Here is a 24,380-nt window from a genome sequence, read left to right as displayed (position 1 = left end):
CAAAAGTGATGGAAAAGATGTTTCAAGGGGTCTAACACCTGGAGGGGGGCATGGTGGAGTGGGATACACGCCAAAAGTCCCCGGGAAAAATCTGGATTTGACGAAAAGCAGCGTTTTAAGGGCAGAAATCACATTGAATGCTAAATGACAGGCCTAAAGTGCTTTAAAACATCTTGCATGTGTATACATCAATCAGGTAGTGTAATTAAGGTACTGCTTCACACTGACACACCAAACTCCACTGAACAGAACAGGTATGCAGTGGCGGGTTCACAGAACAGGTATGCAGTGGTGGGTTCACAGAACAGGTATGCAGTGGCAGCAGGATCACTGAACAGGTATGCAGTGGTGGGTGGGTTCACAGAACAGGTATGCAGTGGCAGCAGGATCACTGAACAGGTATGCAGTGGTGGGTGGGTTCACAGAACAGGTATGCAGTGGCAGCAGGATCACTGAACAGGTATGCAGTGGCAGGATCACTGAACAGGTATGCAGTGGTGGTGGGTGGGTTCACAGAACAGGTATGCAGTGGCAGGATCACTGAACAGGTATGCAGTGGCAGGATCACAGTACAGGTATGCAGTGGGCTGAGGGCTCACTGAACAGAACAGGTATGCAGCCAGGAAGAAGTTAAGCCTAACTAATCTTTCCCTATATGAGAGACTGCAGCAGCTCGCCCTACTCTCACTAATGCAGGCACACGAGTAGCCGTAATGGCCGCCGCTGCCTGCCTTATATAAGGGGGGTGGGGCTCCAGGGGCTAGTGTAGCCTAATTGGCTACACTGGGCCTGCTGACTGTGATGTAGAGGGTCAAAGTTGACCCTCAGGTGCATTATGGGGCGAACCGAACTTCTTCCGCAAAACGTTCGCGTGCGGTACCCGCACGCGAACCACCTAAGTTCGCGCGAACCACGTTCGCCGGCGAACCGTTCGGCCCAACTCTAATGACTATTTGAATAGCAGACAGACCTACAGAGTGCACAAATATCCATTCTGGTAATAAAATGTGAAGCTTTGGCCCTTGGGTATAGGTAGTTATTTTTAAATTCCATGGGAAACAGCAGCACCAACAAGTCTTAAAGATAAGGCAAAAACTCTTTGAGATATCTTGCTTAAACATTAGCACGGCCCTAGAGCAGAGGCACAAGACCCTTAGAAAGTCTTCTCCCCCAAATTAGTCAGGCTTAACAGAAAAAAATGGATGCAACGTTCCTAGGAGAAAAACTTTTTTTTTTTTTTTTAAATATAGATGGAACACCACCATAACCCAAAAGAAGGCCCAGCAGAGGCTGTTCTTCCTAAGACAACAGAGAAAGTTTGGAATTCCTTGGGAGCGCCAGTCCTCCATCGTTGTTTGGCATTCAGGAGCAAATGCAAAGGACACGCACAAACTCCAGAGAGTAATCAGTACCGCCGAGAAGATAATTGGGTCACCCCTGCCCTCAGGACATACATCTAGAATGAGGTACAGGGCCAACAGGATTACACATGACCCCTCCCACCCTGGCAGTCGCTTCTTCAACCTCCTTCCCTCAGGCCACCACTACAGGACCATCCCCATCAAAACCTCCAGGCACAGGAACACCACCTTCTCCCAAGCAGACCATTCCTAAACTCAAGCTCCCTCCACAACAATATCCCATAGTCTGCTCATGCTCCCCTGGTGCCTCAGCGTATGAATGCATGCTCATATGTTTTACTCTCACCTGTTGCACTCTACCATATGTTCTGTCCTGTTGTTGCACAATATGGTTGTCATCTGCACTATGTTGTTGTTGTTGCTAACACATAATGTTGTTTGCACTATGTGTATTATGCTAATAGCCGCGTGTACTACTAAACTCCCGGTGCAGCGCCTGCCACATTTGGAAAATGAAAAATTCCAAATTCTGGTAAGCAAATTGTTCATTTTTTTCAGTCCTTTATTAGATAAAATGTATTTCTACTGACCAAAGAAATGCAGAGATTGCATTTACAGATTCATTCCCACCATTGTATGTTGAAATATTCTAAAGAGGAAGGATCAATGTGCAGTACTGTGGTTATTTAGACTCTGTGAACTTCCTTATTTAGTTGTCATTTTTAAAACTAACGATAGCAATAGAAAGGCAAAAAACAGAATGGAATGACTAACATGACTCAACGAGACTTATGGAGAGCAAAGAAAACTGAATTGAAAGTAGGCCATTTTCTAAGAACTACCAGTCAGGTTCTCCTTGTTCGTTACAGAAACAGTATCTGAGCAGCTTCCTCACTTTCACTCAAACGTTCTATGCGCTTGTGTTGATAAATCTCAACAAACTGAAAAAAATAATAATATACTTCATTTTTTTGGTAAAAATGAAATCAGGGCTGGGCCAAGGCAGAGGCGAAAGCAGCTTCAGGGCGCATTGCAGGAGGAGGCACACAACTCACTCAGCTATCATTCCCCTATTGGGTTTGAAGCAGAGAAAAATAAGAAAAAGGGGATACATAGCAGTGACTGCAAGCCAGATAACTAGAGATTAAGGTGTTGAAGGGGGGGGGTGGTCTCTAATAGCAATCAGTGTGTGATGGCTGGGGTAAGAGGGATGGTGGGGTGCACTTTGGTGTCTCAGCCTTGGGTGCTAAAGGACCTTGTCCCGGCTCTGGATCAAATATACAATTATGCAAATCTAATGCTGTCCAGATTAAAATGGGGAAAAATATAGTATAATAACTATAATTATGTGCTTCTAGTGCCTGTAAATGCAGTGGGAGGAGCAAGCTAGACAGACTCCAAGTGAGATGAACATGAAAATATCAGTATTAAATGCCTCCTGTCATTTATAAAGAAATGTTACAGGTAGAAAGGCAAGGTCCTAGACGTAAATACAAAAATGAAATACTCTGTTCTTAGTTTATTGTAAATAAACATAGCATTAAGTATATTTGATACCTAAATCTATAACACTAATGGCAGCAGTCAGTAACATTAGGGATGATCGGAAGGAGCAAATTCCGTTCCGCCGGAATACGCGGATTCCGCCAGAGCTGAATTCCGTCACTATGAAAATTCCGCCGGATTTTTACGAAATTCCGCGGAATTCCGGATTCCGGCAGAAATTTAAAAATAATCACAAATGGAACCTTGTTTATGCTATATAGTAGCCCACAGACCCTATTGACTGTTCCCTTAGTCCTTTTTCTCCCTTCCTTCCTCCCTCCTTCCCTCCTCCCGGACGGTCTCTTATTTCAGGGAATTGTAGCATTTCAAAAGCCAGCTTACACACCTTGGCCGGGAATTGAACCCAGGTCTAGTGCTCGGTAGGTAGCTCTCTTCACCACTATACCACCACCAACACTATATGCTGAAGCCAGCCTAGCATGTACCATTATGATATATCCAAGAGAAAAATGAGCTTGCTTAGGGATTTGTAGGATGCCAAAAGCCAACTCGCATACATTGGCCAGGCCCAGGAATTGAACCCAGGCATACCGCTTAGTGCTGGTCATAATGGAAAAATCTAGGCTTACGGATCATTACGTGTAATTTTACGCTATTACGCAGTACGCAATTACGGTTACGGCGTAGGAAATTATCTACGGTTCATCACTGTAATTACGCAATAACTTACGCAGTTACGCGTAAGGATACCGTAATGTAGGCGCTTACACTACGATGTTACGCGTAGTGCCGTAATACCCATTAATGCGTATTTTTTTACTCATACGGACGATGTGTACGCAATAGCCATCAATGTGACAGCTATTGCGTACACATCATTCGTATGAGTCAAAACGTACGCTTATATCCTGAAGGGCGGGAGAAGATACTATTGGTTGCTTAGGATGTTGACTGATTGGCTACTCTTAGAAAAGGGGAGTTTTTACGTTAGTAATTACGCGTAAAATGACGCGTAAGTCTTCGTAAAATTACGCATACATAGCAATTACGGTAGACAGTGTAATTATGATACCACTTAACTCCTTACGCGTAAATAATTACGCGTAAGACCGTAAGTTACGCGTAGCGCTTACGCGTAAATTTACATTGAATTACGATGCGTAATTACGCTCATGCGTAATTTCGGCCCAGCACTGATACCGCTCTGTAGGCTGCTATCCTAACCATTATACCACCAACACAACACACTACAATGCTACATGCTGAAGCCAGCCTAGTATGTACCATTGTGATATATCCAAGAGAAAAATGAGCTTGCTTAGGGAATTGTAGGATTTCAATTTATTGTAGGATTTCTATTTATAAAATAGGAGCCATTCACTGTCATTTTAGCAATGAGAGGAGAATGGACAATATCCATATAATCCACATTGAATATTGCTAAAGTACATCTTGTATTGTGTCTATTGCTAACTCCAATAAAATTACCCCACACATTATCCCTGACACATTTAAGATGAAACTTAATATTTGTGTGATAATTTCAGTGTTGCAGACAATTGCACAGTGTTTGAGGTGGAGATTCCCATCAGAAACCCCCCCCCCAAAAATTGAGATGTTCAATTGTTGCAAACAAGTGAGCTGAGAGGACATCAGTAAAGTCTCAATCTCTTTTTGCAATGTGAAAAAGACTTCTCTGGTAGTGTGACTTTTTCCCACCAAGAACAGTTTCAGCACTGCCTGGCAAGTGGCAACGTGTGCCGTTGAGGGAGCCATAGTGTTATGGCCGCTTAATCACAATTTGCTCCACTGCTGGCCTTTCAAATAGTCTCAAAAAGGGAGGAGGTCCTGGTAGACAAAATGGAGGATGAGAATGAAGAGGAGTGGCATAGCCCATGCTTTCCTACCACACCTCGATGGCGATAGCAGGTGCTGTAATGCCTTTTGCAGACTACCACTTACTGAGCAATGCCTATAAGATCACCCCACGCCCCCCACTGGGACAGTCTGACCATCTATCTTTGTTTCTTATTCCCGCATACAAAGCCATTATCAACACTGCTAAACCAATTAGCAAGTCTGTTAAAGTGAACCTCCGGACTAAAAATCGACTCAGCAGCACTGAAAAGGCCTGGTGTTTCTTTAACAGTATCACAGCATCAGAACTTTGTTTCTCTTATCCAAGCCTCATTTTTAGCTGCACAGAAAACTGCCCGGGCTTTTTTCCCCTGATGCTGTGCAAAGCATGATGGGATTTCTGATGTTGTTGCTCTCGTTCTGCTGTTTTGGTGCAAATTTTTTTTTTTTACATTTTGAATTTGACATTTGAAGCCTAGCGTGTGCAGCTGGGAGGGGTTATCAGGACACAGGACAGTTGGAACTGTGTCTCCTGCTCCTTGTCACCTCCTTTCAACCAAAAAGATGGCTGCCCCCATGACAAAGATGGCAGCCCCCATTAATCACAAACATTTGCCTGTTCTTTTAAAACAGGGTGGATAAAAAATTATATTACCTATCTATTCTAATTAACATAACTAATGTAACATAATGACAGTATGTTTGTTTAGGCTGAAGTTCCCCTTTAAAGTCTGGCCTGAGACTGCCGTCTCTCAGCTCCAAGATTGCTTTGAAAATACAGATTGGGATATTTTCTTTCATGAAACAGACCTGGAGACGAGTACTTCGTCTGTATTGTCATATGTTAATTTCTGTGTGGACACCATCACTGTCAAAAGAATTACGGTTTACTCAAATCATAAACCATGGATAACAAAAGAACTCAAGGAACTCCTAAAGAATAGAAACAAAGCTTTTAAAATACAGGACAAAGAAGCATATTCTTCAGCCAGAGCAAGTCTGAAAAAAGGCATACGAAATGCAAAACTTAAATACAAACAAAGGATTGAGGAAAACTTTGAAAATGACTCAAACCCAAAGAGGATGTGGCAAAGCATTCAACTATTCACAGATTACAAAAAGAAGAATAGCACTCAATATACACTGGACAATAACATCCCCAGCCTAGCAGAGGAACTTAACAACTTCTTTGCTAGATGTGAAAAAGACAACAATCGGCCTCCAGTCAACTTTGGGCCCACTACAGACTCACAGCCTTTAATCCTTCCCATGCATGAAGTGCAGCAAGCACTCACAAATATCAACACCAGGAAAGCTGCAAGTCCTGATGGTGTGCAAGGACATGTGCTCCAGACCTGTGCTGGTCAACTAGTGAAAGTTTTTACACAAATATTCAACCTCTCTCTGTTCTTGGGTGTAGTCCCATCATGCCTTAAATCTACAACCATTGTGCCAGTCCCAAAAAATCCTAGGATAACCTGTCTTAATGATTATCGACCAGTTGCTCTAACCCCTGTCATCGCCAAGTGCTTTGAACGACTGGTAGCCACACACATCAAGGCCTCCATCCCAGCAAATCTAGATCAACACCAGTTTGCTTACCGAACAAATAGATCGACTGAGGATGCCATCTGTGTAGATCTCCATGCTGCCCTCTCACACCTGGAAAAGCCCAACTCCTATGTTAGGATGCTCTTTGTTGACTACAGCTCAGCATTTAACACCATTGTACCTAGCCAGCTGACCAACAAACTCCATGCACTAGGTCTTGCTCCCTCCATATGTACTTGGTTATTGGACTTCCTTACTAATCGCCCTCAAACTGTCAGACTAGGAAAACAGACATCCTCCACCCTTACCCTGAGCACTGGCGTGCCACAGGGCTGTGTATTAAGCCCTTTCCTCTATGCACTTTTCACCCATGACTACCAGCCTATCCATACCTCAAACATAATTGTTAAGTTTGCAGATGATACGACTGTCATTGGGCATATATCAGACAATGAGGAAGCTGCATACAGAGAAGAAGTTAGGAACCTGACTGCATGGTGTGACATTAACAACCTGTTATTAAATACAAAGAAGACCAAAGAAATTATTCTGGACTTTAGGACCACCAAAAAGACCACTCACCTACCGCTAATGATCAATGCAGAGGCTGTGGAGAGAGTTTCCAGCTTCAAATTTTTGGGAGTCACCGTCGCAGAGAACCTGTCCTGGGCTGACAATGCTTTAGCGCTAACTGGCAAAGCACAACAACGACTCTACTTTCTGAGAAAACTAAGGAGCGCTAACCGCCCACAGAAGCTGGTGGTTAATTTCTACAGATGCACTATAGAAAGTGTTCTGACCAATTGCATGACGGCCTGGTACAACAGCTGCACGAAGGCTACTAGAGAAGCCCTGCAGCGAGTTGTTAAAACAGCAGAAGCCATTATTGGCACTGAACTACCATCACTGGAACTTTTATATAATACTCGCAGCGTGAGAAGGGCCAAAAACATTATCAAGGACAACACTCACCCTGGAAATGCCTTGTTTGAGCTCCTTCCATCAGGTAAACGTTTTAGATCAATCCGCACACACACAAACAGACTGAAAAACAGCTTTTTCCCATCCGCCATAAACTTGATGAACTCTGAATCCTCTCTGAAATAATTAACACTGTGTACAAATTGTTTACACATCTGTAATACTTGGCATACTTGTATAAATTTCTTCTCTTCCTTGTTACTATCACTATTTTCCCTATATGCACCGTGGGGTTGTCATGAAAAGTAATTTCGTTGTGTTACACAATGACAATAAAGTGAATTGAATTGAATGTAAGGTCACCCACTAAACTAAGCTATAAAGAACTGGTAGCATGCCACTCTGAAGCCCGGTTGTCCAGCTGCCCATTGCGACAAGGATTTGTATGCCTGTTTATTATGTTCCACTGATGCTCTGTACAGAAGTCATGACATTAGGTGGTTGCACCTCTTTCGAGACATCACAGATAGTGGTCCCGCTTACGTTTGTGGTTCTTGCACATGTGGGAAAGTAGAGATGTTTAACTCAAAGGGAATCTGGCCTGATCCCTGTGGATTGGTCTTCACCACAGCATGCAGAGTGTCACACTTGTTTCTGTGTGAAGAAGGCCCTTCCCCAGTGGTCATATCATCCCTGACTGTTCCCACGCTTGTGCTGACTTATTTGTCCTCCTCTGCTGGTGAATAGGAATGAGCACATAAAATGAGAGCAGTTCCAAATCAGAACAGTTTTTTTTGCATTGGGATTTGTCTATTACGAGTAAAATCGTGAAAATACAATGCTTGGTGGTGGTTGGTGGTGATGCTTTGCTGGCTAGTGAAGATGCTGTTGTACTAGGCTGTCTTGCCGTTATGCTGGGACGGCTGGCCCAGCTAAAACTGATGCTGTGCTGGCAGTAACACTGGGCTGGCTTGGTTGGTTGTGATGCAGAACTGGCTGCCTGTGATTCTGGGCTGGCTTGCCTAGCTGGTGGTGATACTTGGCTGGCTGACTAGCAGTGATACTAAGCCACATCCAGCAGCACAGTCATCTTAGCCTATGTAAACTGCTTGCTGTTGCACTGTCGCAGCTGGGCTTGCGGTCTCTCAATGCCACACTGTCTTGACAGCCAGTGTTGCTATGCTTAGGTGCTGTTGCTGGCTGCTACCCAGTCCTCTGCCTGGAAGTGGGAGTCAGGGCAGTTTCTAGGCTAAATCTCACCCATGGTGAGGGTGTAAAAATGCCCCCCCAACCCATGGAGCCAGGTATAGGTGCCCGCAGTATAGGTTAGCTAGGTAGGTGCCCGCAGTATAGGTTAGATAGGTAGGGGTGCACTGTATAGGTTAGATAGGTAGGTAGGTGCCTGCAGTATAGGTTAGATAAGTAGGTAGGTGCCTGCAGTATAGGTTAGATAGGTAGGTACTCTACAATGGCGGGGGGAACGGACACATCACAGGGAGTGCTTTAACCATGCCGGGAGAGGAAGGAGATTGAAGCTGTGTGGGATCAGCTGCAAGAAGGGGAGTTATAACTGCTATGTCCGCTCCACCCGCCGTTGCGCCCCCTTCCTGCCAGTGCCCCGGGCAACTGCACGCTTCCTACGCCCATATAAAAATGGGGCTGGTAAAAGCTGTAGCCCTAGCCAGGACACAAAGTGTTGATGAATAGCAGGACTCGGTAGGATGGGAGCAACATTGTGGTGTACCATGCAGTAGGTAGGCTAAATGGTGGTAGGTGGGTTTAATGGCTACATTCATCTATTAGTGAGAAGGTGGAGCTATAGAGGCTCTCCAACCAACACACTCCATGCCCCCTGCCAGGTGCCAGAATGTATTGAGTGATGATGGCGGGGGGAGCTGACTGGGATATGGAGGGTAGGCTTCTGATAGTGGCACATGTTCAGGGCACCCTGGTGGGTACAAAAGGACCATGGGAATCAGGAGCACAGTAAAATAGATCTGGAGCACAGACCCAACAACCCCCTAGCAACGCGCCTGCCTCTCATGCTCACTTCTGTGCTGTAGTGTAAAAACCACAAAGTCTGGCAGTAACCCTGGCTGAATATGCAGCAGTACTATGCAACATAATAGAAATGGGCTGCCTATTGCACTAATAATAAATCAGAAAATATTTTTTTAGTGGTTAATCACCTTATACTGTGAAAACAAGCTGTACTGCAGTAACTGGGAAACTCTTACTTTGTAAATAATGACTACAAAGTGAAATATGAAAAGCAAGTTTCACACTTTGACCTCCTATAAAAACCGCCTTGCTTTCAAGAAGAGGAAGTGACAAGTTCTGTATTACTCTGTCCTCAGGCAGAGCCACACAGCCTTAACACAATGCTTCAACTCTTTGGACTGACCCTTAAAGTTTATTATAAAACATTCAAGCAGTCTCTTATGAGGAAAACTAGTTCTCAGCTACTTTGCTGTAGAATGTCTGACTCTGTATGATATTTTATTCCCTCTATTTTATCTAATTTAGACTCTCAGGCTTTACTTTCTAAGTTTCAGTCTGTTAATCCAGTTTTGTTCAAAAATCTCCTGGCTGACAATGTGTCATACCTTACGATCAGTGCTTACAGTGGAGCCTGTGCTTTTTCTTTTTATGACGGGAATATTTTTGCAAGCTCCAGCCTATCAACAGCTGATCTTACACAAGGTAAGCTGAACTTGCACTATTTTCTTACACTACACTGAAATCTGAAAGATGCCTTTGACCTTAGTGAGAAACTATAAAGTTCAGCTAGTTGGAAAAGCAAAAACTGTTGACATTTGCAATCCCTCAAACCTAGTATAAAGCGTTTTCCTTTACTTTAAATGTCTTAGCATGGGCTATATGCCTTTGTGTTTATGTGGATGTCAAAATTTGCTTTTTAAAGCTTTAGCTCTGAAGTTATGTACACACTATACATAATTGTTGCTGGAAATGTTTGTTAATTTTCACTGCAAGTGGCAGTTTAGGAATGAGCATTGTACAAACGTGCTGCTTCGCTGTGGTGTTGAGCGATGTGTTCTGTTCTGTAAAATGGGCCAATGGTGAAGAAGTGCAAGGGTCAGGAATACAGAAGAAAATGAATAGTAGTAGGGAGAGTGTGATACAATTTGTTAATTAATGGGGAGGCCAAAAATGCACAAATCCTCATTTTAACTGAGATGCGGTTTGTTTACATGAGCACAATGATGACTACTTGAGTGCAATGTTTATCTCCAATGTCCATTCAGCGTGTGTGAGTGTGTGTGTGAGTGTGAGTGTGAGTGTGTGTGTGTGGTGGGGGGGCGGGTACAGGAGTGGAGAAGGGGTGGTGGTGAGGTGGTAGAAGGCCAGAGGCTGTGCATATGCTGTGTTAATCAAGATATCTATTATCTGCAGAGATTGAAAATGAAACTCTACAGACAGTAATGTTGTGTGCGCTCTTCATCTGAACATAAAGACTTTCCAAAACAGAATAAATATGTTCAGATGTGTTATTGTGTGTTTATATAGCACTGATATCTTCTGCAACCCTTTACAGAGTACCATAGAGACCCAGTAATCCGGAACTCAACTAACCAGCAACCAACCAGCACAAATCATCGGCAGTGCTCACAGTGGTGAAAGACCAACTTGTTAGGCTGTTTGTGGGCTCTGCTGTGCATAAAGACTGGGTTCCGCTGCTCCCCCAAGGTTAAAGAGGAGCTTTAGCAAAAAAAAGAAAAAAAAATCAATACATTGCAAAGTGAGAAGTTAAAAAATAAGAGAAGACAGATCAAGATATGATTGATATTCGCCATGTCATTTTTTAAATTTTGTTTGATCCACAATAGGCTTGCACATCATTTTTACTACTGGCAGACTAGAAAAAAAACTAGACATCACCAACGGTCATTATTTATAACCATACCCACTAACATTGCAATAAGCTAAATAACTTCCATTTCTAGGGCCGTGCAGGACATGCAGCTGCCCTGAGCGCAGTGCAGGAGATTGAAGCCAGGGGGCGCAGATGAGAGGAAAAAGTGCCAGACCGAGGAGAGGAGGAAGAGGTAGTGAAAGTGAGAAGAAGCTGTGCGATCATGTGAAGTAGCTCCTCTGCTAATACATGGCACTGAGAGGAAGGGAAGTACCACCCCAGCAACTGGAGGGAAAAGTGTGCATCAGGACAGGTATTATTAGGCAGCTGCTTAGAGCTTTGCACAGAGGAAAGGCAGGATGTAGAGCTGCAGCAGAGGAATCACTAGGCTAGTTTGCTTGTGTCCTGAACCTTATTACAGAGCACTTTAGAGAAGTGCTAGCAAATTAATCCAGAACGATGAGAGTAACTTGTATGTAAATCACTCCCACCAGGTGAACTTTAGTGGGGGAGACTTTGCAGAAGGAAATGAATGGACTGATACATGTTTTCTTTTAAATGCATTTGCTTAGCCAGGGGTGCTATTTAATGATGTCAGACAGGAGAGATGGCTGAACTGGCATTTGAAGGTATATCAGTTTGGTATAGGAGGTTCCCCCACAGCTATAGTGATGGATGGGCGTTCCTGTCTCTAGTAAGTAACTTAGCACAGTGAGGAGATGCTTCTGTGTGCACAGGGCTTACTGTCTGTAGTAGTGAGGATGACTGTGGGAGCGCTCAGGCAGTGAGCTGGGAACTGGGAAGAATTTCTTTCCCTTTGATTGTGCAGTTGCACCCTGGTCAAATAGACACCCTTTATAACCGTGGCAGCCCCTGCTTCTGGCTGTTTTTAAGAAAGTGTTAAACCCTTCTGTACTTTTTTTTTTAACCATTTACCTCTAAACATCAATACCAAACTGCTACTTCATGCCTCACCCCACTTCAGACTGCTGCTTTCCATAAACTCACGTCTCTGCTGCACTTTATTATTATTATTATTATTATTATTTAGTGTTTATGTAGCGCCAACCTCTTCTGCAGCGCTGTACAGAGTATATTGTCTTGTCACTAAGGGCCTGTACACTTTGCTGCTTTTCAAATCGCATGCGCTTTTTAATCGCAAGGTCTTTTGAAAAATAATGAAAATCGTGAAGACCTGTACACACTGGTGCAATGCGCTTTTTCTATTCTCATGAAGGCTTGCGATTTAAAATCGCATGCGATTTTAATAACGCAGCGCAAGCGCAGCAGTGTGTACAGGCCCCAACTGTGCCTCAGAGAGGCTCACAATCTAATCCCTACCATAGTCATATGTCTATGTATGTATCGTGTAGTGTAGTCTGTAGTGCTACATGCTATCTCCTCTCTGCAACAGACCACCTTCCTTTCCCTCATCTCTGCTCATTTACACCTGACTTCCAGCTCGTTTTCCTGGCAGATTGCTTCTTCCAGGCCGTGTCCCTATTTTGATATGTCGGCCAAACCTAACCAATTCAATCAGTGTCAGACCAATGATCTTTTTTTTCTTTTTTAAAGTATAGCTCAGCAGTGTGCATTCTTAGAACTTGCGCCCCAAAATGGTCAAAGTAACGATCAAACATGAAGGGCGATATTGGTCTACCATGTACTTGGATCTTAGGTCTCAAGAGGGGCGAACGGTAAAACCAGGCCTTGGGTAGTGAAAAATACAAATCCGGCCTTGGCTGAGGGAGTCTAGGAGCCAGCAAGAGGCAAGTGGCCTCACCACCCGTTACTGGTGTGGGGGGGGGGGGCGTATTTTTTGACACTCGCCCTGAGAGTAGTTTGGCCTAGAAACTGCACTGAGCTAAACGGTTGCACTGAGGAATATGCTAGTTGCTTGGCAGTTAGAAACAGCTGTTATTTCCCACAATGCAACAAATGTCACAGACAGGAAAGGGTCAGGACCTAGGTCATCACACTGTGGGAGGGTTCTCACCACAATATCAGTGAGACTCCCCCCCCGATTATCTATTTGAGAAAAGGTAAAGCTTTCTCATGAGAAAAGGGGTAACGGCTACTGTCTGGTTGGGATGAAGTTCACTCTTTGGTTACTCTTATACTTTAATGTATTGCAAATTAAAATGTAAAACTGAGTTCATGATATGTGTATAGAGTGGGTAATAGTTCTGTATTTGCTGAGTCTATTTTTAACATTGAATCTCAAGCAACTAGAAAGCATACTTATCCAACATCAGCCAAATCCCATTGGTGCCGGATAACCAAGACTCAACTGTATATAGACATGTAAGCAACTATCTCCCAGAGGAGAAGGAGGAGAAGGAACAAGTTACCTTAGTTGTCTGTATATGTTTTTGTAATGTGTAAGGTAAACAGGCTGCCCAAATTAAATCCACATAAATATGAAAAAAAAATCCATAGACTAAACGCAGATAGTGTGATAGCCCAGATTTGAACTTGGAACCCATGTGCTATCCACTATTGATATGATTATTTTGGATTTATATAGCACCAGCATCTTCCATGGTGCTGTGCCATTACACCACCAAGCCATCCCATGTGAAATAAATCACATACTGGGCCTGGTTTACTAGTACTTCTGTAAACATGACTTAATCTGGAAATAATCATAACGCCACGGAGGTTAAGGGTCTAAAAGCCATGCAATTTTTTTTATAAGCTTTTAGACCCTAAAAACAAGAAGAAAATAACATCTCAGAGAGGTCTGCAGAAGCTCCTGCATGAAACTCACTCAGGCACGGTATTACCACCCTGTTCTCTGGCTTTCCACCCCGAGCCTGACTCGGGATTACCTCTAAGGATTTAATAAAAAAATTGTTAATTAGAGACCCAACTTTGAATTCAGTAAGAACCCAGCAAATTTTTTAAAGGGCACCTCCCTCAAAGAAAAGCAGGGAAATATAGTAGGGTTGTCGTCGTTAAGTGGGCGTGTTGAGAATATGGGTATGGTCAGGAGGAATGTCTTATTATACTGCCCAGTGAACAACATCTGCAGGCTCACTAAACTAGTAAAGAAAGCTTTCAATGGGAAACTCCAAGGGACAAAGGTGTTATCCATACAAGTGGCAGATCTTGCAGGTTGCAGCCTGAATCACGTGATTCAGATGGCAACATGCAGGGGGGCAGCACCAATTATAAGCTCCAGGCAGAGATTTGCACAATGCATATCCCCGCCCGCGGCTAACCGCCCCCCAAGATCTTAGGAAACACCTCTGTTAAGTCGCAAATGTGGCTCTCTCGTGGTCTGCTCTCAATGTGCTGCTAGGGCACGAGTTGCTATAGCAACCTGAAGACTTCAGAGAGGACAGTGATTTAGCACTTAGTAATGTGGAACCCCATAGAGAATCCGTGGGATATTGTGAAGATAAAGTTGAGAGACGCAAGACCCAACACTCTGGATGAGCTTAAGGCCCCTATCGAAGCATCCTGGGCCTCCATAACACCTCAACAGTGCCACAGGCTGATTGCCTCCATGCCACGCCGCATTGAAGCAGTCATATTCAGGGTATGTGCCACTGATCTTTGGGGCTAGCAACGCCCCTGATACACACACATTATTCGTCATTTTACTGCATTTAGATAGACTTTTTTACCCTAACTGTAACATTGATTTTTCAAAAATTATAAGGTCTTTTTGAAACATTTTCCTCTTGTTCACACAGTCTGTCTTAACGTACCCTGCATATTTGGTGTTTCTAGCACGTAAGGGTGCTTTGCTATTAACCACTAAATTTGGCATCCTTTGGCTTTAATGTAAAATGCAAGTGCAATTTTTTTTCAAAAAAAAATTCATGTTAAATGTGAACAGTGCAAATTCACCGGGAACTGTCCACCGAAATGTTCGGGCCATCTCTAATAGCATTGCATGTGCCATTTAGAATAGTGTTCCACATTGTCCACTGGGATAACAGTATCCCCCTGTTACCCTGTCAAAAACCTGAGCGGTTCTTGCCTTTTTCATGATTGCTAACTCAGTAAAGGACCAGCCTTTAAAGCGTTGCTATCATATAAATCTGGCATAGCGGGGTCTGAACCCTCTATAACAGTAACTATAGATTAACGGTATACCTTGAAATGAATTATCAGAGCACTCAGTATATGATTATATATAAAAAATATATTTTTTATATATGCTGTATGATAAACAAATACAAACAGTTCCAAGTAGTGTTTCCTTCTAACAGTATTCCATCTCATCAAAGCTTTAGAGCCAAGCAATCATCAAGCACAAAAAAGTATATAATAGTTGTGTTATGTAGAATAGGATTAAAAGTAGTCTCATCTGTTTCAATAGCTGTGTATCTAGTAGCTGTGTAAAACTTGTACTAATCTTCTTAAAGAAATAGCATAAAAATAGCTTCTAAAAAACTTCTTGCTGAAATCTTAACAGAACTTAATGCTGAAAAATGTATAAAGTAAATCACCAGAATATTAAGCATATTACCCCTTCTCTGTCATCACCTCAGCATCGATAACCATGTGTGGGAAGGTAGCTTCTGTCTCGTGTGTTTTCTCTGGAGATTGGTAGGCTAGTGCAAATTATGAGCTTTCAGCTACTACCTTTATAGTGATTGGATGCAATATGGCTGCCTAATCTGCAATTTCCCTAAATCCCAGGTTCTGATTGGCTGAAACTTCTGTGTGTCAATGCTTTATCATGTTTTGAATACCTAAGTCATAAAATTATTGTTTATAAATTCCTTAATTACCTTATCTTGTGAGCATTAACGTCATTTGGAATGTTTACAAATTCTGACATTTGATTATCAGGTCATATGATGTCTTTAATTAAAAATGGACATCACCAGCCATCTTGTTTGCTGGTTGACTTATTTGCCCCAAACATTAAACAATGTCATTTATGACACATTTCTGAAAAATGTGTCCTTCTGCTAACTAGTTTGGAATGTGTCTGTCCTTTTCCAAAAATAAAATTGGTCAGGTTGACCCAGTAAAAAGTCTACAGCAATTAGATGCTTATTGAGGTACACAAGGCTTCTAAAATACTCATTTAAATGTAAAGCTTATTATATAATTCTTTCTAAAACAATTAATCATATAACATATAATTGCACATTAAAATTTAATATAAAATCATGTCCCATATATTTGTCTTATGAAAAAAATAAATATAATTTCCACCGGCAGATGTCACTATTAAATTTTTAAATAGATGGGAAAACCCCTTCTTTTTGTTTTATACTTTTCATATTTTGACTTTTTCTGAGTGGGAAATTGTATCTTTTCTTGCTGGCTGTAACGGCCTTGTAACAAGTACATGTCAACAATCTTCTAGCTTACAAGTTAAAATAATCTTATGAAAGTTTAACTGTCTCACACTATCACTGACAGAATCCAGAATTTAAAATGTATTTCAAAGTAATAAATTCTATTATATGTAATTATAGGGAATAACCATTATTTCTTTTAGAAGGACTGTATTATTAATATTTATATGTAATAACTGAGCAAATATACATATATGATTGCTGCAGTAATGTGATTTTTAACAGGTTTCCTGTATTCACATACTGCACTGTATAACCTTGAAATTTTAAAGATGCTTGTAACAAAAAAAATATTTTAGCTTCTGTAACTAAAATATTATAATAATTATGAGTTTCACTGCCTGGAATATGCTGAGATGTCCCAGAACAATATTTTAAAAAAGTACTCTAACTTTACAGTTTATAATGAAATTTTGCATAGAACATTAAAACTTAAAACATACACATTAGACAGCTTTTCCTGCATAAATAAAGCACTAGAATTCTGACAACCCCCTACCCAATAAAGTACAGTGAAAGTCCTAACTAGCACACTGCAGCTAGTGAAGGAGCATGGTGGAGTTTGGAATTATCTTAGCTGCGCTCTTTCTCATTTGATCAACAGTGTCCGCATCCATATGGCTCCTTTTTGAGCCAAATCCTTACTGGCAATCATGCCACATCATCATATATCCCAGGTGGAGTCAGTAACAATGACAGTTGTGAATGGCCATGTGGAAGACAAAACACTTGATCCAATGGGAGGGAGTACCCTGCCAAAATGCTTGAGATCACTACAAATTCCAGCACACTTCTTTGATGGCTCATTGGTTTAGGCCGCCCAGAGTTGCCAGAGAACCCGGTAGATTTCAACCCAAGGTGCTATAGTTACACCACTGTCAATTAGGCGGAAAATACAGTATATGCAATTGCAACCTTCACTTAGGTCAGGGGTGTCAAACTCAAATACAAAGTGGGTCGAAATTAAACACTGGGACCTAGTCATGGGTCAACCTAAATGTCTACTGGTCACCTTCCTCCCTTATAAAGTTCCCTGGTGTCTAATGGCTCTTCTCCAACCCATATAAAAAGTTTCCCAGCATCTAGTGGTCCTCCTCCTTCTATACAGTTTCCTGGTGTCTAGTGCCCCCCTCCTTTCCCATACAGTTCCCTAGTGTTTAGTGCTTGGCCCCTACCTCCCCCAAATGTCTTCCCTGGTGGTCTATGGCTTTAAATTTAATATAGCTTCCCTGGTGGTCTAGAATGTGCCAAACTTAATGCAAATTGGGGAAACCTCTTGAGGGCCAAATGTAATGGCTCTGAGGGCCAGATTTGGCCCGCGGGCTGGAGTTTGACATGTGTGACTTAGGTTAATAGTAGCAGTAGAGTATTCTACCATATTAGCCTGATTCAAACCTTCTTGCTTTTAGGTTGCATCAGAGTATTAGGAGGGCTGTTGAAAGGTGAATATTACCTGAATGATATCAGTTATACGCAGGACATTTGCAGTGCTTTTCTTCATTTTATTTTTAAATTGCTGTCTTGATGCAGATGGCCGCATGTAATTGCCATTATTCCCTATCTTTTCAGCCGTCCAGGATATTTTCCACGTATACCCATATTGGGATGACCTAATTAGTAGATGATTTCTAGGAAGTAATGTGACCATGCAGTGAGAAGTATATGGAGGCTGCCATATTTGTTTTCTTTTACTCAATGTCAGTTGACTGGCTATTCTGCTGATCTGTATAGCTTCAGAAGCGTTTTGTTCACATTCAGGTGTACAGTATATGGTTTATAGACACAATTACTGATGTCTAATTCACATACCTGAAACAAGCATAGACTCTATGTGGTCAAACATTACTCAAAGCACTTGATTTGCAACCTTGGTTTGGAACAGTGGCTTAAAGCAAATCTAAACTAAGAGCTTCCTCTCTGCTCTAAAAGATAAGCAACAGCATAATAAACTTTAAAGAAAACATTTGTTACAGCTTACACAATGCCTAAAATAATTCTGCAGTGTCCATTTCCTAGTTTCATGGGAGCACAGAAAGAATTAACCTCCTGTGTTTACATATTAGCACATAACTCAGCTCACCCGCGCATAGAGCTGAAAGCTCAAAAATTTCACTCTTGATTACTTGCTGAGAAGGAAGAATTAAACACACAGGGCTGGTGCACACCAAAAACCGCAAGCAGATCCGCAAAATGCTAGCAGATTTTTAAACGCTTTTTTTTATTTTTATGAGGCGTTTTGCTAGCGTTTTGCGGATTGCTGCTGCGGTTTTCAGTATAGTAGATTTCATATATTGTTACAGTAAAGCTGTTACTGAACAGCTTCTGTAACAAAAACGCCTGCAAAACCGCTCTGAACAGGCGTTTTTCAGAGCGGTTTGCGTTTTTCCTATACTTAACATTGAGGCAGAAACGCATCCGCAATCCAAAAAATGCCTCACCCAGGCATTTTTCGTTTCTGCAAAACGCCTGCCGCTCTGGTGTGCACCACCCCATTGAGATACATTGACCAAGCAGATCCGCAGCCGCAAGCGGATCTGAAAACGCCCAAAAAGCCGCTCGGTGTGCACCAGCCCACAGAGTGGATTTCTCGGTGTTTCCCTTTTTTTCTGTGCAAGAGTTTAAGTCCACTTTAAATGGCTTAAAATATTGGAGGCACAGGATCAGCAGGAAAGACACGCACGCACGCACACACACACACACACACAAACACCTATAATGTGCAGTGCAAGTTGTCGGGTGCTGTGCGATCATTTCAATTCGGGGGGAGGGGGAGGCGCATCCTCACAAGTTTGCCTCAGGCAACAAAAGGTCTAGAACTGGCACACACACACACACACACACACACACACACACACACACACACACACACACACACACACACACACACACACACACACACACACACACACACACACACACACACACACACACACACACTTGTATTTAGCTGTATGCCTGAAATTCAACCTTGCAGGAGTAAAATCAAGTGTCATGGTTGTACGTTAGCTTTTGGGAGAGCTTCGACAAAATGATTTAATTATATTTCTCAGTGATTAGACTAAATTATTTGTTATTGTGTGCAGCATCAGTTCAAATAATTAAAATCTTCTTGTTTGCCTGGCCAGTGAAGGTACATTATTCTTTTGCTAAAACGCCACTGATTGCACCGTATAGCTCTCACAAAGCTTCCAACTGAAAATCTAATGTATATCTTTTTTGCGAGACATCAGAATACTTTGTATCATTCATGAGGTATAAATGGGTTAAATCACACAAGCAATTTTCAGTAGCTCAAACACACATTTAAAATTACAAGGAATTAATTGTCTAAGGTCTGTGACTGATTGACAACACATGTAACAATGGACTTCCTATGGTGTAAGTTACACAGCAGCATGTAGCTGATGTGCGCATAATGCAGCAACTGTGTGTGGCTAATTGCTGCTTTATGTTACCATGTAATGTGCACTATAGGGAACCCTTTAGTTTATCTCTTTGCGGTTGATTGCAAATTTCCCACCATCAAAGTGTAACTACACTATTCTTAAGTTTCTTTTTATCTCTATCTCATAGCATTTGAATAAGGCAAATATAGCACATTTGAGGAATAATACGCATTACAATTTTTTTTTCTATAAACTGCTGTCCTGTCCGTTGTTCTCCACAGTGTTCCATATTCCACAGTGCCTATTGATTGTAGCCCATTTCAAGTCAGCACAGTTCATAAGTTGGTAACATAAGGGTGACTTCACACACATCCCTGCACACACATTTACAGCTGCACTTTTCTGCGCTTTTTTGCATTTCCGATTCAGAATTTTGCAATATTTCACTTTCAATCCTTTTTTGTTTTTATGCAATTTTTTACATTCCAGTTTTCCCTTGCATACACATGAAATTAATTTGCATGAAATGTTATTTTTGCATTTGGAATGTGAAATTCACATTTCCATTGTGATTTGCCTGTGCGTCCCGAAAGAAGACATACATGTAGTCCGTTTTTTTTAAAGCAGTAAATTCAGAGGTGAAAATTTGCACACACATGTCAAATGAGATGCTATTGATTTGCATTGTACCATTTTTTTACATTTCTTTTCAATTCAAGGATCGCAATCAATTTTCCTGATTGATTTTAACATTAACAAAATCTGACCAATGTACCACACACACGTGTTTAATTTTTCCACAATTATGAAAACCATGAAATCTTCGAGAAAATTGCTTGGGTGCATTATATTAATAAACTGACAAACTGACAATCTACCACACACCATTCAATTTTCATAAAAATTGATCAGAAAAAATCCACTATTCCCGATCGACTTCTCAAATAAAATAAATCTGATCGTATTTCTTGCTCGAATAAAAAGAAAAAAAAATCTTTAGATCTTTCGGAAAATTTGATCTTTTTTTATTAAATTGCCGTAAAATCGATTCACTTTATTGTATCATGTGTGGCCACCCCTAGATGTGCAGTGAAAGTGAGAAATTGTACACAGATTCTGTCATGTGTGAACGGGGCCTTAGTTGTTGAGCTCAAAACAGAAGTGCCAAGCTCAATATGAATGTAATATGGTCGTTTTTATTTGTAGATTTAAAGCAAGCCTGTGAGTTTTAGAAAAAGAAAGAGTGAGATACTAACCTTAGTAGAGGAAAGTGAAAAACTGCAGCTATTGGTTAAAAAGGTTATACATGGCCTGGGTCCATCTGCTCAACACCGATAGCTGCTGAAAAGGTGCTGAATTAGAGACTGTGTCTACATTGTAAAGTTTCTCATTTATATAGGTAATGATACATTGACAGAAACAACAAGAAAGTTTCAATGGGTTATTTATTTTTATATTCTAGAAGACTTTTCCTTAGCAACTGGAGCTCAAGGAATACTAACACATATACAGTATATGGACAGATGGTGCTCTTACTGCACATAATAAAGAGTGTAGCCTATTTGGAACTTATAATGCACATTAGAGATCTTCCTGTAAAGTTGGGAAGCCTTGAAAGAAAAACAGGTAACACATGGGGTAGTGTAGCAGAGTAACCAATCTGGCTAATCAATGTATAAAGAGGGTGCTTCTGGAGTGTGCTTGGTAAAAATGACCAGTGCTTATGTATACCTCACATTTTTGAAAGGTGTTTGCATGTGCTATTGCTCAGCTCTAGCCTCATAACTGGCATCTCAGCCGAGGAGAGCCGAGTTCATCTAAATGAAGCAGTTAAAATGGGTGGCTACATGGGCCCCTGTGTTAATAGCCACGATTAGCAGCTTGTGCAGGTCATGTGGGCAGTGGAGGTGGCTGGAGGGGGTCTTAGGGTTAGGCATTGACAGGGAATCCTTAGCGTTAGGCATTGGCCGGGGGGTCCTTAGGGTAAGGCATCAGTGTGGGGATCAGTTAGGGTTAGGCATCGAGAGGGAGGTCTCATGTCAGAGTAAGGTCAGGTTAAGTCATAGTAACATATCAATAAAGATTACCGATATTTTTCCATTGGAATGAAATGGTGGCATTTTACCGATGTTCCACTAGCGGCTTTCATCTTCACCCCAAATTGCAGCAGCATCATTTTTAAATGTGCACCCTATAATACCCATTAGGTGAAGGGAATATAAATAGAAGTATGGGTCTGTATGCATAGATTTCTTGCAGACCTCCATGTCCGAGCATTCTCCATCTTTCATGTGAAGCGTACAAGCCAGGAGACCAAATTATTGTTTTGTGCATTCCCTTGTATGAATGTGATGTGTTTATAAAAAGAGTACATGAGCTCAGTAAAAGATTATACAAATTACACTGATTTTGGTCCATGTGTCAACATGCACACATTCACTAGATTACGTTGTTAACAGGATGCAATTATTGCAGCCTAAAGTAGATTTTTAGTTTAAAAGTAACATCTTAATAATAAACTATGTTCCCTGCACAGCAAACTGTGACCAGCTCTTTCCCTCCTTTCATCTTGGATGTTTTATCAGAAATAACCACTGCTGAAACCAGTGTGAAAATATATTTGCTTGCTGGGTCTATAGTTAGAGTTCAAGTTTTCAGCTCTTATTGCAGAAGGAGTTGCCTAGCAGCAAAGTGGTTTTAGGAACTGATAGTACAACACAGCTATATTATACCTAATGCAGGATTGATGTCATCTATACGATTCTTTGCTAAAATGTTTAAAAGCTGTACCATCACACAGCTGAAAATATCTTTACTACGCATATTGATATTTTTCAGTTGATTCACAACTAGCATATTGTGTTCCTGAATCTAATGTTAATGCACAGTGGCAATGTTTTTTTACTTCTGAAGAATAATCAGTAAATGTGGTAAATATTATAAATAATTCATGTTATGCATTTTGTTTGTTTATACAATACAGAATTAATTTTCTATTAACACAATTGCCCTAAAATAGCATCTGGAGCATCTTAAGATCATTTTCCTTTACCAATTTTCACCAATTTTAACTAAATGCAAAAGGACATCTAAAAAATGTGCTTCCCAGTTAAGATTGCACATTTTGCCTCGGTTACAGATTTTAGTCACTGATTATTATTATTATTATTATAAGGAATCAATGCCACATATGACATCATATTACATGTAACCACTAGTGCTGAGTAAATTTTTACAGCTATTGCTCCCGCGCAGGAAATTAACACTTGTGATCAGTTATTGCAAGAGTGGTTAGAGTCACCACTTCATCCAAATAAAACCTTGCAAATATGAACTGCACAGGCTGCTCCTAATTAACAACAGTAAGGAAGAAAAAGATTTTTTAACTTTCTATGCTTTATAACTTCTTCATCTTATTTATAAACTTGCGATGAGGCTACTTGGTGAACTGACTGTGGGTTAAAGGACAAGTGAACTGATGAGAGTAGACTATGAGGCTGCCATATTTTCTTTATTTACTTTCAAACAATACCAGTTGTCTAGCAGCCCTGCTGATCTATTTGGCAGCAGTAGTGTCTGATTAAAGGGGAACTGAAGAGAGAGGTATATGGAGGCTGTCATGTTTATTTCCTTTTAATCAATACTAGTTGCCTGGCAGCCCTGCTGATCTATTTCTCTGCAGTAGTATCGGATTAAAACCAGAAACAAGCATGCAGCTAGTCTTGTCAGATCAGACTTATAAGTCTGAACCACTGAAACACCTGATCTGCTGCATGCTTGTTCAGGGGCTATGTCTAATAGTATTAGAGGCAGAGGATCAGCAGGGCTGCCAGGCAACTGGTATTGTCTAAAAGGAAATAAACATGACAGCCTCCATATACCTCTCTCTTCAGTTCCCCTTTAATACCAGAAACAAGTATGCAGCTAATCTTGGCAAATCTGACAATGTCTGAAACACCTGACCTGCTGCATGCTTGTTCAGGGTCTATGGCTAAAAGTATTAGAGGCAGAGGATAGCGGGTTCCAGTTGTCAGGCAACTGGTATTGTTTTAAAGGAACTAAATATGGCAGCTTCTATATCCCTCTCATAACATTTGTCCTTTAACTCTCAATTGAGCTTGTGTAAGTGGATGTGTTGCCGATCTGCTCACGCAGCTTAACGGTTCTCTGACCACCCACGTGGAACTTCTCCCCGGTGCGGCCTTCTTTCTTTCCATGCCGGACAGGATCGCTGCAGTCGCAACCTCCAGCCTCCACCAGGGACAAGCAGCATAGCGGCCAAACGGACCCCCAGCGGGCAGCCAGCGTCCCCATTCCACTCCAGCCTCCACCAGAGACCAGCAGCATAGAGGCCATAACGGACCCACAACACACTGCTGCAGAGGATCCAGCACAGGCCGCATGGCCCACTCACGTTGCTGCAACCTCCAGCCTCCCCTCACCACCAGCGCTCAGAGCTACAGCACCATCAGGTGAGCACTGCTGATTCCCCCCCCCCCTTCTTCTCCACTATCTGCCTCCTGGCTCCAAACTTGAGGGGTGCCCACAGCTTGTGCTGTGTTGCTGTGAGCCTCATGGCACTGCCCATGAGATGATC

The 24,380-nt window shown here is 41.7% G+C and overlaps 1 protein-coding gene across 6 annotated transcripts in view; it reads left to right on the top strand.

Annotated features, from left to right (window-relative positions):
• LOC137504114 (proton-coupled folate transporter-like) overlaps positions 1-24,380 on the top strand; it is a 371,775-nt gene that overhangs the window by 77,193 nt on the left and 270,202 nt on the right. For 2 of the 6 annotated variants that reach the window (XM_068232126.1, XM_068232123.1), the window contains one exon: positions 1,251-1,466. The exons of 1 other annotated variant lie outside the window; for it this stretch is intronic. Coding sequence is in view for 2 of the 5 variants with exons in the window: in XM_068232122.1 (XP_068088223.1) it covers positions 9,792-9,899 (108 nt within the window). In the remaining 3 variants the exon portion in view is untranslated. Of the gene's footprint in view, positions 1-1,250; positions 1,467-9,064; positions 9,900-11,321; positions 11,384-24,380 lie in introns of those variants that run through there. 3 more of the 6 variants (XM_068232122.1, XM_068232121.1, XM_068232125.1) reach the window with 2 other exon arrangements.

The sequence above is a fragment of the Hyperolius riggenbachi genome, chromosome 4 (genome assembly GCF_040937935.1).
Source record: "Hyperolius riggenbachi isolate aHypRig1 chromosome 4, aHypRig1.pri, whole genome shotgun sequence".
NCBI lineage: Eukaryota > Metazoa > Chordata > Amphibia > Anura > Hyperoliidae > Hyperolius > Hyperolius riggenbachi.
The sequence above is the reverse complement of the archived record's forward strand: the minus strand, read 5'-3'. Positions and strand labels throughout refer to the sequence as shown.